Source organism: Clupea harengus, chromosome 4 (assembly GCF_900700415.2).
Source record: "Clupea harengus chromosome 4, Ch_v2.0.2, whole genome shotgun sequence".
Lineage (NCBI taxonomy): Eukaryota > Metazoa > Chordata > Actinopteri > Clupeiformes > Clupeidae > Clupea > Clupea harengus.
Window position 1 is genome coordinate 21,972,385 of NC_045155.1, and position 16,013 is coordinate 21,988,397.

Genomic DNA, 16,013 nt, shown 5'->3' on the forward strand with positions numbered 1-16,013 from the left:
AAGACAGGTAACTCGTATGTCACAGAGAGATAGACTCTGAATAGAATATTACACCAGTGAAATAAATGTCAGTAACGCATGTTCCCCAAGATCAGTATCTATTTAATAGATCAGAACCTTTGGCCCCAGTGAGTCAATTCCATGTGCTGTCACTTTTTAAATCTTTCCCAGAGCTTTGATGTAATAAGTCACATGTTTGTTTTGGAGGCTTTTTTTCTGACAGGGATTAAGCATTAACTCAGACACTCTCACAAAGACCCATTGAAGGACCTGTGTGAAGTTTTCACCAGTGTGTTTGTGTTCTCTAGAGGTTTGTATGGCTTGCAATCTTGCTGATTCATGGCTTGCGTTAGGCTTCACAAGGACCACGCTCAGGCAGGACTAGTGAACAGCTTGGACCCCAGGAGCATCACCTACGGTTCTCCCCTATCAGAGGGGAACAAGAGGGAACATGTCAGCTGCCCCGATGAATACTGTGGCTCCTCTTTCTGGGTGAGTTGACCTCAAAATGCGACATTGTTTTTTTAACCTATGTCTCTGTCTTCCCATCTGTCTCTGGTAAAAATCAAAGTTGACTTTCTCCTTTTTTATTTAAATGAATGTATCCACTTGTCATGATAATTACTGTAAATACATGATGATGATACATATGATATGGTGCTTCATTGCTTATTTATATATTTGTTCATATAGAATTTTTAACTCAATTTGAATCTTTGAATCTGTATGGAGGCAGAAGATTTCCGCCACATATTCCTTTTAATTGAATCCCACTCCATTAGTCAAACAAAACAATCTCCTATTCTGGTGGCTGTTTTATGCTCTATTTGTGTGATTTATTTGGGGAAGTAAATGTCTCACAGAGTGGTTCTGTTTCTGTCTCATTCCAGTGCTTGTGCTGTGCTGTGCTTGTGTGCTTGGACTGATCTTTCATCAGTGAAAATGTTTAAACATTTAACAAATTGTGACAAGTTTTGATATGCAAAGCCCCATTTTATTCAGCTGTCAGGCTAATTAATGATTCATGCAAATTAGGAGTTAGGATTAATTAAAATGAAGGAGGGGATCGTGTTGGAACCTTTATTTGTCAAACCTGTATAATGTATACACACTCAGCCAAGTGAAGCTTAGCAGAAGTTATAACTTATGATTTTGTTATAATGTTTGTTATAATAGCCAGTGCTTGGTTTAATAACAGTAAAATATTACACAAATGCAAAGGTTTTGATATTGAATAGTCATCCATTATTTTAATCATGCTTTGCTCAAGATACAGATTTGTTTTTCTCCTTTTAATCACCTGTGAGTCACATCACATTAAAACTCTAGTTAGCAGCTTGGCAGGGGGTACGAGCTTAGTCTGAACCTCTGGGCCGTGTGCTTCCCCTCAGAATGCCTCGTACCTGGACCGGGCCGACCCGGACCTGCCTGTGTGTGTGGAGCAGACGGTTCTGGTGTGGGTACAGCTGGGCTTCCTGTGGCTCAGTAGTCCCTGGCACCTGGCAGCACTCTTCAGAGGCACAGCCCCCAAGAGACACCTCTCCAGGCTGTATGTCAGCAAACAGGTAACTGGCCTCTGTTTTCGGACTCCCACTTCTCTTCTATTGTGTGTGTGAGGGAGTTTCTGCCTGTCCTAGGACAAGTGGGAACCTCATTTCATTGGATATTTTTAATGATTTTTGACAACATTGCGAATTTCAAAAGCTGTGTTTTTTTAATGGCACATTTAAACTCTCATGTACTATTTAAAACCCTGTAATGGTTTAGGATCTGAATACTTTTATTCAGTTTTTTTTCCCAGGCAGTGCAATCACTGTTTCAGAAGGCGTATTCTCCTGGGGGAAGGAGAATGATCCCACCCTGAAGAAGTGAGTTCACTGTTAATTCTGCCATCCATCATCAGTGGACGTGACATTTGTGTTTGTCTTACACAGTCCACTCAAAGGACGTCAAAACATGAAAAGTTTATTGGGAATATTTTTCCAGTCATTCTAGTGAAATTAACCTAATCAAACAGTTTGCTGTTTTGACCAGTAGATGGCGCTCTGTTGCTCCAATACGTCTGGCGTTTTGTTTTCTTTTTCTGCGCACCTGCGCCTGTTCAGTTTTTGTTATCCCCGTTTAAAGTTCTTAGTTCCAGTTAATTCAGTGCTTAGAGCCTGTGTATCCGTGTTTGCGTTAGAGTTATCTTTTGAGGTCTCCGTTTTGGATCTGTGTCCTGTTCGTCTCCCTAGTCCAGGGGTCTCAAACTCAAATTACCTGGGGGCCGATGAGCATCCAGTCTGGTCAGTTGGGGGCCAGATATTTTGGATCTGTTGGCTTGCTGTCACGACTGCCTGGCTCAAGGCAGCCCTGACATTAAATGGGTAGACCACACCGTAGCGATTCAAGAATAAATAAAGGTTTATTTACATAAATAGTAAACATCATTATAGTGAGTTAAAAGGAAAATGTCGTGCAATGTGTCTAGGGGTAATGAAGTATCAAACAATAGTGTAAACGCAACGAGGACGGAGGGAGCATCCAGCATGGAGTGAGGCAGTCGGAAAGGCTCTCCCCAGGCTCTCACCACCGGAGCAAGCCTAGAGAGTCAAGAAGTCAAGAGAGGCCGTCCATGGCAAACCCCAGCCTTTTATAGTCCGGCCCATTATCTCCTAGGCACTCAGCACCCTGCAGGAGAGACAAACAAACACACACACACACACACACACTCTCCCTTCCAGCTTAAAAAGCTCTCCGCCATTACTGTGAAGTCCACACTCCGCTTTTCCTGGTAGAGCATTTTCTAGAATAGAAGAATACACTAGCAGTCATTTTGTGAGGCTCTGCTGTCAACACCAAGGTTCAGGGGTCTGTGTACCAGGGAGCAGACATACAGCTAATATGAAAACCCAACTTCTATGGTAAATCACAGAGAAGAGTCTGTGAAAAAGAACATCTTTTAAAGCTGCAGTAAGTAGCTGAGCTTTGGTCTAAATGCTTTGGTGCTTAATGGTGTATTTTGGCAATATAGTTGGCGATGTTTGGCAGTGAAAGCTTTTTCCCGGAAAACAGTGACCTACTTAGTGTACATCCTGATGCCTAGTGGGACAGGTGTGTTTATCTGTACTTCATATAAACATATACCATCAAAATGAATTTGGACATGATATCAAAACTAGCTGCTTATAAAGACATACTTCAAAAAGTGGCAGATTATTGCATAGTGCTTTCAGTATTATCTGTTTAGAGTACCAACAAAAGAAGCATTATGGCTGAAAGTGAAGGCCTAGCACAAGTATATTCACAAGTGCTTTGGAAAAAGAGGTCATACATTGTCAAGTACAAGAGAAGAGCCAAGGCACGTGGGTCATTTTTAAAAAGCCTTTATGCTAATAAAGGTATCAAATTAATGGTATCAAAACATATTTAAAAATGCACCTGGGCATGTGTGTGTGAGAGAGAGAGAGAGAAAGAGAGAGAGCACCCTGAGGAAGTCTTGAGCCCGTTAGAATAGTGCCTTCATTTTATTCTATTTGACAGCCTTTAAAATTAGTTTGACCCTGTCATGACCATATGTGCAATAAACATCTTCTGAGGGGCCTAACAGTCACTGCCATTTTCTCTAAATACATGTTTGTCCACACGTGCACACACACAAACATACACTCACACACGCAAAATGAAATATTTCCTGTAAATATACTGTACATTACATTGATTTAACTTCCAATTATGCACACTGTCCAATTCAAAAGCCAAAGCACTTGTGAAATGAGCAGCTTGCCATTGGGAACCAGGTGAAGGGAGTGTTTATCTGTGTTTGTCTGAGGCACGAATCCCCTAGTAATGAAATACCAGCTTATGTAAGCTTTATAGTTCTCTTTTCATAAACGTGTTTGCTTGGACCATTGTCAGAGAACAGGACAGAGGTCATTTCAAGTTCAGAATTTCAATTTGATAATTTCATAAATTCAACCCCTGATCATTGTGCAGATTCGTTCCAAGTGTCTCTCTCTCTTTTGTTTTAAGACTCTGTAATCAACCTGCATCTCCCTGTCAGACTAGGAACAGTGAACCAGCTCATGGTGGACTCACTGCTGCAGGGGAATTAGAAGGTGTCCTCTAAGTGCTTCTCCCACTCTGTGTAACAGGGCATTAAGCTAGCGTTCTCTTACTCTGTGTAACAGGGCATTAACCTAAGCGTTCTCTTACTCTGTGTAACAGGGCATTAACCTAAGCGTTCTCTTACTCTGGGTAACAGGGCATTTACCTAAGCGTTCTCTTACTCTGTGTAACAGGGCATTAACCTAAGCGTTCTCTTACTCTGGGTAACAGGGCATTAACCTAAGCGTTCTCTTACTCTGTGTAACAGGGCATTAATCTAAGCGTTCTCTTACTCTATGTAACAGGGCATTAACCTAAGCACTTCTCCCACTCTGTGTAACAGGGCATTAACCTAAGCGTTCTCTTACTCTGGGTAACAGGGCATTAACCTAAGCGTTCTCTTACTCTGTGTAACAGGGCATTAATCTAAGCGTTCTCTTACTCTGTGTAACAGGGCATTAACCTAAGCAGGGGACAGAAGCAGAGCGTCAGCCTGGCCAGAGCCGCCTACACCAGCGCAGACACCTACCTGCTGGACGACCCGTTGTCGGCTGTGGACTCGCGTGTTGCCAAGCACCTCTTTGAGAGGGTCGTCGGGCCAAACGGACTTCTGAAAGATAAGGTGGGTCGCTCAGTGCCAATGCAATCTAAAGTTCAGTTGAAATTCACATTCAGTGTGTTGAGTGTTATGCTGTCTACACAGTGTACACCACACAGGGTATTAAATACAATAATGGCTCTGTAGTTTATGTCTCATGATGAATGAAACACTGTATTGTATCCTTCATAGTGTACCAATTGTAAAGCTTTCTGCATAGTGTGTACTAGTGTATTCAGCAGAGAGTCTCTCCACAGTGCCAATCTACTGTATGTCTCCATCCTTAGCTTTGGGTCTATCTTCTTTCATAGATGTAGCGAGGGGCTTCGATTTTGAGTGGGTCATCAGCTATGAATTCTGTCAAATATGACTCCCCTACTCTTACCCTCTGGTCTCTTCCACTTGCCTTTCCCATGTCTATATCTCCTCAGACAGTGAGTGCTCTCGAAATGCAGTTGTATCGCTGAATGTAAAAAAAAAAACCTGTGTATTTGCTTGTGTTTCTGCAGACCCGGATCCTGGTGACTCACGGCGTCAGCTTTCTGCCTCACGTTGATGAGGTTGTGGTGCTGGTGGACGGGCTGGTCTCTGAGGTGGGCTCCTATGAGAGCCTGAGGGCCAGCGGAGTTCCTGTTCACGTATGCAAAAGAGGAGAACAATAAGTCATCAAAGGGTGGGTTCCGTTAACAGTTCTTTCTTTGTACCATGCAAGGAAAGGAAAATGTAGAAGGAAGAATTCAGATGTGTGAGGGTACAATTGATTCAAGGTAACAGGAAATGCCTAGTGGGATCTTGTAGGTTACCTGATGAAAATGTTGTGCCTCATATGAGAAAAGGAAAAAGATGAATTCCACTGCTGCCTCAACTGTGAAATGAATCGCACTACTCTGTACCAGAAGCGGCACAGAAGCCCTTTCCATGTCCTGTACTCTGCGACTTGTTAACATGTAAAACATGCATTAGCCTTTTTACCAACTTCCACATTTCCAGCTGTAGCCTCTTTTGATTTGATTTTAATTGATTTTAAATGATCTCTCTCTGTGTGTTTGTTTGCGTGTGCATGTGTGTGTATGCACGCATGTGTTTGTGTGTGTGTGTGTGTGTGTGTTTGTGTCTGTGTGTGTGTGTGTGTGTGTGTGTGTGTGTGTGTGTGTGTTCTGTGATCAGATGACTCCTCAGACACTGAGGACGTGGACATACTCCCTGAGGCTCAGGATCTCCGCAACCAGCTCGCTTAAAGCGTCTCTTTACAGTTATAACACAGAGAAAGCTAAATTAACCATGAGGTGCAGGAAGAAAGAAAGGAAGAAAGAAAGAACAAAAGATAAAGGACACAGATCGCGTGAGTGTTAGTGGTTTAGGAGGTAGAGGAGTCGTTTAGCCATTGGAAGGTTGCTAGATCCCAACTCACTAAGTGTCAAACTGTCCTTGTGCGTGACACTGAACTCCCAACCACTCCCGAATGTGCAGGCTGGCACCTTAGACAGTAGCCTCTGCCATCGGTGTATGAATAGCTAGATGTCTGAGGTATTAATGTGTAAAGTGCTTTAAGTGCTCTATACGTTGAAAAGTGCTATAGAAATGCAGTCCATTTACAATCAAGCTAAATGATTGCCTTTTAATCCTCCCTGACTTATTCAGTTACGTGTCAGCACACCAGACAAAACCCCTCTGCAGTTAGGACCTTCCTCAGAACACCCCCTAAAGACCAGCCCCTAGATTGTATTCTGAGGCATAGTCACAACATACCAACCAGGGTTAAGCAGCAACGTTCAGGGCTGCCTCGACATGAAAAGGCAGTGCATCCCATCGACATCAAGCGAAGGACCACCGAAATAAACTGTGTTCTTGATGAGAGTCACAATGAAAACAGCCTGTGACAGCATGAGACAGCGTGACAGTTGGCAGTCCTCAGTGAAGGAAAGCTAGTTTTGACAGAGTGATCTCCTAGCATCAAAGTTTATAGTCTACTGCCCTCTGAAAATCTCTTGCAAAAAGGGGACAGAGTAAATCTCTTAGCTGTGAATGAGGTTGTGAACCAGGACTTAGTCACAAACTAACAAACATTTCAACAGTCTCTGCAACAGCATCTGAGGCACACAGTATCATTACATTTAAGAGCAGCCTCTGAGGCACACAGCATCAGTACATTTGAGAGCAGCTCCACAGCTCCACAGCTTCAGTTGTGCAAGTGCCATTCGCCCCTGGAAGGAACTGTGTCTTAGTAGAAGCCCAACTCCGTGTCCATGACAGTCGTTCTCCAAAACTACCAAATATTCAACTGTGAACATATGAACACTGTGCAGGGGATTCTCTTCACACTCTTTATCAACATATATCACAACAGAATTCTTTAGTAATTCTTCATTCAGGCCCACTGCCTTTAGTGAATATGTTCAGATCAACCTACTGCGCCTCTCTCTTCTTAATATCACCCCTGTGTTGGGGGTGGGTGACAAGATGACCTTACTGTTCCAACATCTCCAGACAGTGCATACGGAAAAGTAAATCTGGAGAATTATGTTAGGTACATATGAGAAGACAAATCACATCAGGTTCAGTCTCCAGGTTCATTATGTTATTGTGTGGCCTGCAGATTCGCTGGCCTAAGTCTAAGCACCTGTTTGCCTATGCCATGGTCTGATCCTTATATCCAGAAATGTAACGGCTCCAACTCAAATGCCATATACTCAGAGACGAATTGTACAGAAATTTACTTAGGCAGCTGCAGTCTAATTTACTTTTAGATTTGATGCACTCTCTAGGTCCTTTGTGGAATGCCATTTCATTTCTATGCTAATGTGTATTTCATATCTATGCTAATGTGTTTTTGTTTCAGCATCAGGCTGAGGACGAACAGCTCTGTGAAGGCTAAAAGGCCCTCTGATGAGGCCAAGAAAGGCCAGAGGTTGATAAAGAAAGAAGCTATGGAAACTATCCTGCACTTCAACACAAACACTTGGTTGGATGAATATATCACAATAGATGAATATTAAAAAAGAACTGAAATACAATTGAAATGTTCTGTTCTGAGTTGAAGCACACATTCAAAAAAGAGGCTGTTGGGGTGGACCTGGAGAAATAACTCTGCCTCTGTCTCCGTTATCTCGACTGGGCTCCCAACAGGTCAAGTGGTCAGTGTACCTGCAGTACCTGCGGTCCATGGGCTGGTGCTACTCCTCCATGGTCTTCTTCATGTACTTCATCCAGAACATCGCCTTCATGGGCTCCAACCTGTGGCTGAGTGACTGGACCAATGACTCGCTGGAGTACTTTAACCAGACCTACCCTGGCAATGTGAGGGATGTGAGAGTGGGTGTCTTTGGAGCTCTTGGCATGGCACAAGGTACAGTACAGGACATTTAAACTATAGAAACAATTATGTTGCCATATTATGCTGATTCAGTCGGTTGCTGTACAGGCTGCTTACGTTGGCAACAATTTATTGAAGACAATTTGAAGTCGATTTACTGCTTCAAAGATGTGCAAACTAAATATCCCCCCAAAATATACAAGTTGATTTTCAAGAAGGGTGTTTTGATAACATGCCTTATACTTATTTTTCTTCTTTTAAAAGTTTATTTTATTTTATTTAATCAAGTGCAATCAAACAATCCAATCCTCTAATATTTTGTACATTACAGGCATATATGTCTGTGCTAGTGCCTCAGTCCATGGGTCTCAGGAAGTAATAATAAAGATGACCACTAGTGAATCAGGGTCAAGTGTGTCTGATTAACACCTTTTCATCTAAAATGACGGTCTGCCCAAGACAGCCTTCTGACTTCTCCCACTTTGGTGTGATGTCCGCCAGGCCTCTTAATTTTCCTGGGGACTCTTCTGCTGGCTGGAGGAGCCGTGTCGGCCTCGCAGATCCTGCACTCACGCCTGCTGGCCAACATGTTGCGTGTGCCCATGATGTTCTTCGACACCACAGTGTCCGGCAGAGTGGTGAACCGCTTTGCCAAGGTACTTTAGAGAGAGGGGCTGATCCTGGCATGTGTATGGATATCCAGACAACGGAAGTCCCGATGGCCTCATACACTATGTGCACCCACACCATTCATTTCACTGGGGTGTGCAAAATAGGTTATGATAGAACTTTAAACAGGGCCCTTTTAGGGGTTATGTGCATCTTTTAAAATGGGTAATTACCCCTAATTATAATACTACACTGATGATGAGGAGGAGGAGGAGGGAGATCATGTACCCAATAACTATAATCATTATTCTTAGCCTTTTTATTATGCTTACAATTATCACAATTCAAAATAAAACAATTCCATCACCAGAGCCTCACATTCATCATGAGGAAACCTGAGCCTGATCTTTTGTCTACAGAATGCTAGTTTCACTGATCTACAGAATGCTAGTTTCACTGATCTAGAGAATGCTAGTTTCACTGATCTACAGAATGCTAGTTTCACTGATCTACAGAACGTTTCACTGATCTACAGAATGCTAGTTTCACTGATCTACAGAATGCTAGTTTCACTGATCTACAGAACGTTTCACTGATCTACAGAATGCTAGTTTCACCGATCTACAGAATGCTAGTTTCACTGATCTACAGAATGCTAGTTTCACTGATCTTAAGCCACACCGCCTGCCACCACAGGGTGTTAGACATGTCATCTGCCAGCTGTAAAGTCTGTCTCCCCTGCCTGCAGGACATGTTCACAGTGGACGAAATGATCCCCATGTCCTTCCGCTCCTGGGTCATCTGCCTGCTGGGGGTGATAGGCACCTTGTTTGTGATCTGTCTGGCGACCCCACTTTTTACAGCGGTCATCATGCCCCTGGCTGTCGTCTATTATTTTGTGCAGGTAACGTGAGGCGGCCACTCAATCCTGAGTCTCTGCAGTGTAATTCAGAACAGCACTATATCATTATGTCCTCTGAGCCTCCAAGGAGACGCAATGCCAAGACTGTGCACAATTTTAATAACTTTAAAAAAATACACACACGTGGTTTGCCATGTGCTTGTTTTCTTGTCATGAGGCCTTGAGGTCGACGCGTTATGGCATCATATGGCTTAGGGCTGTCAGTGTGATGAGTGAATGACACTGAGATTGAAGACTGAAAGCCTCCATCGCTGTGTTCCACAGAGGTTTTATGTGGCGACGTCTAGGCAGCTCAGACGGCTAGACTCTGTTTCCTGCTCGCCCATCTACTCCCACTTTGGGGAGACCGTGGCCGGCCTGTCAGTCATCAGGGCTTACAGGCACCAGGACACATTCCTCAAACACGACGAGGCAACCATGGACGAGAACCTCAAGAGCGTCTATCCCTGGATAGTCTCCAAAAGGTTGGAAATTCCAGTCGGTTGTTTCTACATTCCTGAGGACTGATCGGCACCGGTCTTGGTTTGTCAGATCACAAGGTGTGTTTAAATGTGCGCTCAGCAGATGTAACTGTTGGTGGTGTGCCCTCTCTGTTGAACTGTTGTGCAGGTGGCTGGCCATTCCACTGGAGTTCTTAGGAAATTTGGTGGTGTTTTTCTCTGCCTTGTTTGCGGTGGTGTCACGAGAGAGTCTCAACAGCGGACTGGTTGGGCTGTCCATCTCCTATGCTCTTAATGTAATTCACTCCATCCAGTGATTATAGTGTTCTCCGTAGATACAGAGATACAGTTATTTTGTTACCTGATGTAGTCCTATAATCTTCCTTGAATAATTCCTGGACCTGTTCCCTTGCATGTTATTAGGTGACTCGGACCTTGACTTGGTTGGTGAGAATGACCTCCGAGCTGGAAACCAACATAGTTGCGGTGGAGAGAGTGAGCGAATACAGCGAGATCAAAAATGAGGTACACCTTATTATCTTCTTGAACTAAAACAAAGGAAAAAAAGAAAAGTCAGCTAGTAAAAGTGACATTAGAGAAACATTTTTACGTTTTCTATGGCGTTTTCTTAATTTTTATTTACACGATTTAATTTAATTCCAATAACAATAAATGTAATTACAATAACAATACATTTAATTCCAACACAACAATAACAATAAAGCCTCCTGCGGTAGTGAACTATACTGTATCCTAGCAAATGTGCAGGAGTTGAATCAATTTTCTCCCCCCCCTCTTGTTTCTTTAGGCGGCCTGGATCACAGACCAGCGTCCTGAGAAAGGCTGGCCTAAAACCGGGAAGATTCGTTTGGAGGACTACAAAGTCCGCTACCGCCCTGAGCTGGACCTGGTCCTGCATGGAATCACTTGTGATATTGACAGCACTGAGAAAGTAAGGACCTAGCTGTTGTAGCCTCAAAGTTCAAGCACTTTGCGATTTTTCAATTCTTGTGGCGCTGTGATTCTTATTACCTCATAGCCTTCATAGCCCACATCCTTGGGGGACTCTCAAGTGGGCTCAGACTCCTGGTACAGTATATGCCATCAGAAAATGAGATTAGGAATGTGAGTGCAAACAAATTCAACACTAGTGGGATCAAAACACTAGAGAACAGGATGAATGGATTGATGTGTGTGTGTGTGTTTAATTTGTTCTCTGCTTTTTTCGATCCTGTTCATTGGCGTTATTCACCAACGGCATTTCCCAATCAGACAAATACCTGATGAATCCATCATGTTCGGAGAGTTGGCTCTCGGTCACAGCTGACCACACAGCTCTTGTTTACAGATCGGCATCGTCGGCCGCACCGGAGCAGGAAAGTCCAGCCTCACAAATGGCCTATGTGCCATATGCTGTTCAAATGACTGTCAATTCCATAAGCCTATCAATTGGTCTTGGTGGAGCAAAAACTAGCTGAAAGCAAATAATATTTCAGTTGATCTTTTTAATGTAAATACCACTTCAAATGGAATATGGATATCAATTTCAGAAATGTATTTATGGGTCCGGTGTCTAAAATAGAATTTAGAATATGATCTGCTTTGAGAGATCTTATTTGTGAGATATAGTCATTATGGTTCTCACATTCGTCACGGCAGGATCCCGTGCTGTTCTCCGGAAGTCTCCGAATGAATTTGGACCCTTTCGAGATGTTCAGTGACGAGGAGCTGTGGAGCTCTCTCACCTGAAGGAATTTGCTCACGGCCTGCCAGAAGGGCTTCTCTATGAGGTCTCTGAAGGAGGCGAGAACCTAAGGTGGGATTAGCACCTAAACACAAAAGCACCTAGCCTTGTGTTGCCAAGCATGTTTTTTTTCCCGTATCACGCAGCATTGGGGTGCTTCATTAATACGTTCCTTTCTTTTTGGATTCCGTTCAAGAGAAACAAGCTCACTCAACTTGATCTTGAACATTTTACAGTTCTTAACTCTAACTTAACACACAAGAATATTTAAGCAATACTATGAAAGACTCTTCCCGCTTTACATTACAGTGGTATTTATCAGTATTATCCTTTACAGCTCCTAGCTGTGATGCACACCAAGCTATATAAAGACAGACAATTCCTGAGATAATAAACACTAAATGGTTTCACACCATGTAAGGCATTTCGGACAAGCTGGAAGCACCATGTGACAGTTTTGGCTGGATATGTTGGTCATATTATTCTGTTGAATTAATTACCATGCGTGGCATGGACTTATGCAGAGATGGGTACTTGACCATATGTATAAAGCAGATGCATGGTACAAGTTGAACAGATGGAACAGTAAGAAAGAAAAGGAACTCATTCAATAAGCTTCATAGTGTCTCAGACAAAATAATGATCAGATTCTGTGGTTGAGCTAAGGCTTTTGGGACAGTACATTACATCATGAAAAGCAAAGAAAGATCACAGTACAACAATCGACTATCAGAGGTGGTCATTACAAGACACTCGTTAAAGGAATCCATATGTCTAACAGTATGTTTGAAATACGAACACAGGGACTCATGGAATATTATATGTTCCTGATAGGACGTTCGTGAAGACTTCTTGGCAAGCATGCAATATGTCAGTGGTATAGTCTCTGTTGCAAACCAATGCAAATCGAAATCTTTCAAACTGCATAATGTTTTAACAACTAAGATCGCCCATGAAAACAACATCTCATTTACCAAAATGTAAATGCATGTAGAGTTTTGCAGCGACGGGTGAGAAGCGAAGGGTACAAAGACTGGATTGACGGAGAGATTGAGAGAGAGGGAGAGATATAGAGAGGGACAGAGGGAGGGGGAGAGTGAACGAGTGAGAGAGGGTTAGCAGGAGGAGGGAGAAGGTGCAGGGAGCCTTTCATTCCATTCCATGGACTCACTCAAACCAGGAGACACATGGACTCACTCAGACCAGGAGACACACGGACTCACTCAGACCAGGAGACACACGGACTCACTCAAACCAGGAGACACACGGACTCACTCAAACCAGGAGACACACGGACTCACTCAGACCAGGAGACACATCTTTTCCTTCTGAATGCTGGAACTGAGAGGGGAAACGTGTTGTGAGTAAATATCACTTTTGAAATATTTTTCAAGAATGTTTTGTGCATGACTATTCTTTTCCTTGACGCAATTTTGACAAGTAAAAATGGGGTGTCCTGATTACAGACTGATGGTTGGTTAATTGTTCGCAATCAATATTTTGTTTCTGTGGCTTTGGTGATTGGTCTGTGAAAATTAAGTATCAGGGTTGAGACAGGTTAAGTGGATTGGAACCATCCTTCTTCAAAACTTCTCATACCTGTTGGAATGGCATCATGTAATACATTGCCTTGTCAACATTGTGAAAAGCCTACTTCATTGCACCACCACCAGGAGCTGGATCATCCTGGGCTTCACCATGAAGCGCTACATGGCCATCAGTCACACCATGTGGTCAGGTTCCGGTCTGCAGAAGTCCCACTTGCCTGTTGGTCCTTGTGTGGCTTTTCTGCTTACTGTACGAACACATGGCAGCGACGCGAAACACTTCCATCGCTTTGAGTGGGCGTGGCGTAGCGTGTGGAACTAGCATAACAGACTGGACTAGAGAGCTAGTTAGCAGGCTAGCCAGCTAGTAGGCGATCTTGTAACTTGTCTTTATTTTAAAACTGTTATTCTGTTAAAGTAAGCCCAGGATTAAATATCTAACATACCATGAACAACAACAACCCCTTACAAGGCCATCCAAGCCTTTCTTTTTAGCAAATGAAACGACCGAACGACGCCATAGTCCTGCAATTTTCAAACTGTCAGAGACAACACAAAACAATCCGATTGGCCGCTGCTGGCGAAATTCGCTCCTCATTTGCATAGGATTGAACTTTCCCCAACTTTTTCGCTCGCTTCGCCCAAGTCGCTTGTCTACGTCACAATGGCTTGCCTCCCAACAGAATTGAATGGGATTTAGAATGTGGCTTCCGTGGTGTAGCTGGCATGTGTTGGGGGTGTAAGGCCTAGGTGCCACTCTGGCTTAGACACATAGTATACCGGCTTCAGGGGCCAAAACACCTTCACCAACAAATCACCTCAGGTTTGAAGAGAAGTCATTTAGTTCTGATAAAGGTAATAACAATGCTGTTGATCCAATAACCCTATTGACATAAAAAGCCACTGAATAGCATTAGCAAATGAATAAACTACTGAATGTTTGCTCTTTGATTTAGTGTCTGGCCTGTTTGTTTCCTGGTGCCTCTGGTGTGCGTCCTGGTCCTCTACATCCTCATTATCAGCCACCAAAGACGGATAAGCCACCAAAGACAGACAATGGGCCTCACCAGGACGATGGCCACAGGGAGTAACGTACCCTGCCACCAAAACGGGAAGCTGCTGTTTCAAGAAAAAAGAGCTCTACGTCTCGTGGGTAAGGTAAAATGCATCTATTGCAAACAAAAAACATGAGGTATTTGTTTCTTAATTCGTTTTTTCCCTTCATTTTACAAGTGCAGTGGTGGCAGCATTTTTTCTTTGCAATTTCCCAAACATTGCCACCTCACTCATGCAGGCGTACCTTAACGTCTGGTCCGTACATTTCCTCAACATTTACCCCGTGTTGTTTTTCTGGATGGTAGTAGGATGCAAATCAGTGAAATTATGATTTTGCTTTTCCTTGTGGCATGTTCTCTCCACGTCAAACAGTGGAAAGTAATGCCTATGGTGCGTTGTATTTCCACATGGCACAGTTTGCATATCAAGGTGGCACAAAATAAGCTGTATTTTTTATTTTGCCTATTAAAGCAAACACTGAGTTTTACCGTTAAAAAGGGATTTAACACAGATGGTTTCTTTATAAACTCTTTTGAGTTTTTGCTAAGCTGACGATGCACAGGTGATTTGTTGATTGTGTATGATTTCTTTCAGACCTTTCACAAATTACCAAGATGTCTCATTTACACAAAGTCAGTAACCTGAACAAGCAAATTCCCTAACCCTTTATGACTTCTTCTGTATGCATATGAAATGTTGACTGTAAATTCAGGATAAACAACTGACAGTCTAGAAGACATCTCTAAACATAGCAACCCCTTTTATAAACCCTACCAACCATCATGTGTACCTTGCCCACCACCTACCCAACATCTAGCCATCACCTCATTAAACTCCAAACCAAACAGCATAGTCTTAGAAAAGCCAAACACCAAACACTTTGTATGGCTTAAAGGTACAGCGTGTAGTTTTTAGCTCAAGAATCGCAGACCTAGAAGCCTTTTGCAAGGAAGAATGGGTGAAAAAACAAGAACTGAAGTACTCTTTGCTTCAAAGACTTTGACCAGGGGTGCCCACACTTTTGCATGCCACTACAGTGCCTTGCGTAAGTATTCACCCCCTTGGATGTTTTACCCTTTTATTGCTCATGGTCAATATAAGTTTTTGACAAAAGTAATTACAAAAAACCCCTCTTTAATTTCAAAGTGAAAACAGATTTCTACAAAGTAATATCAATAAAATAAAAATATGTAATATGAAATAAGTGATTGCATACATTTTGCAGTTTTGCAGTTAAGAAAAAGTTACGAGACTTACGAAGTTCCCGGGACAATTCTGGCATTCATGAAAGTTCTCTCATCTGGGATTCGTTCTTAATTTAGAAGAGAATTTAAGAACGCTAAATAGCAGTCGTAAATCAGCCAGATTGCTGAATTTATGAGAAATCGTTAGTGATTGCGTTCACATCAATTCTACAGACTTCCTCGGATTTAAATCATTATATTAATAATAAATATGAGAATATTTGTATCATAAACAATTACGTTTCACATTTATAGTCATGATTCTATGAGGCATCGTGATGTCCTAACATAAATAAAAGCACTACACGAAAACTGCAAATGGCATTGAATAAATAAATAAGCACTAAACTGAATCTCTTGAATATAGCCATAGTGGAATAGAATGGACACATCAACATTCTGGAACAGTACCTCCACCTCTGCACCGGTGAAGTTAGGTCTGCGTTTACTGGAC

General features: G+C 42.7%; 1 protein-coding gene and 1 pseudogene across 1 annotated transcript; both read left to right on the plus strand.

The window, feature by feature from the left end:
• Positions 1–261: 261 nt before the first annotated feature.
• Positions 262–1,616, plus strand: LOC122128507 (ATP-binding cassette sub-family C member 2-like). Its single transcript, XM_042707526.1, has 2 exons — positions 262–492; positions 1,392–1,616. Exons 1-2 carry the CDS (start codon positions 340–342, stop codon positions 1,614–1,616), a joined length of 378 nt encoding a protein of 125 aa, XP_042563460.1. The 5' UTR covers positions 262–339.
• Positions 1,617–3,250: 1,634 nt separating this feature from the next.
• LOC105894244 lies at positions 3,251–15,576 on the plus strand (annotated as a pseudogene).
• Positions 15,577–16,013: the final 437 nt, after the last annotated feature.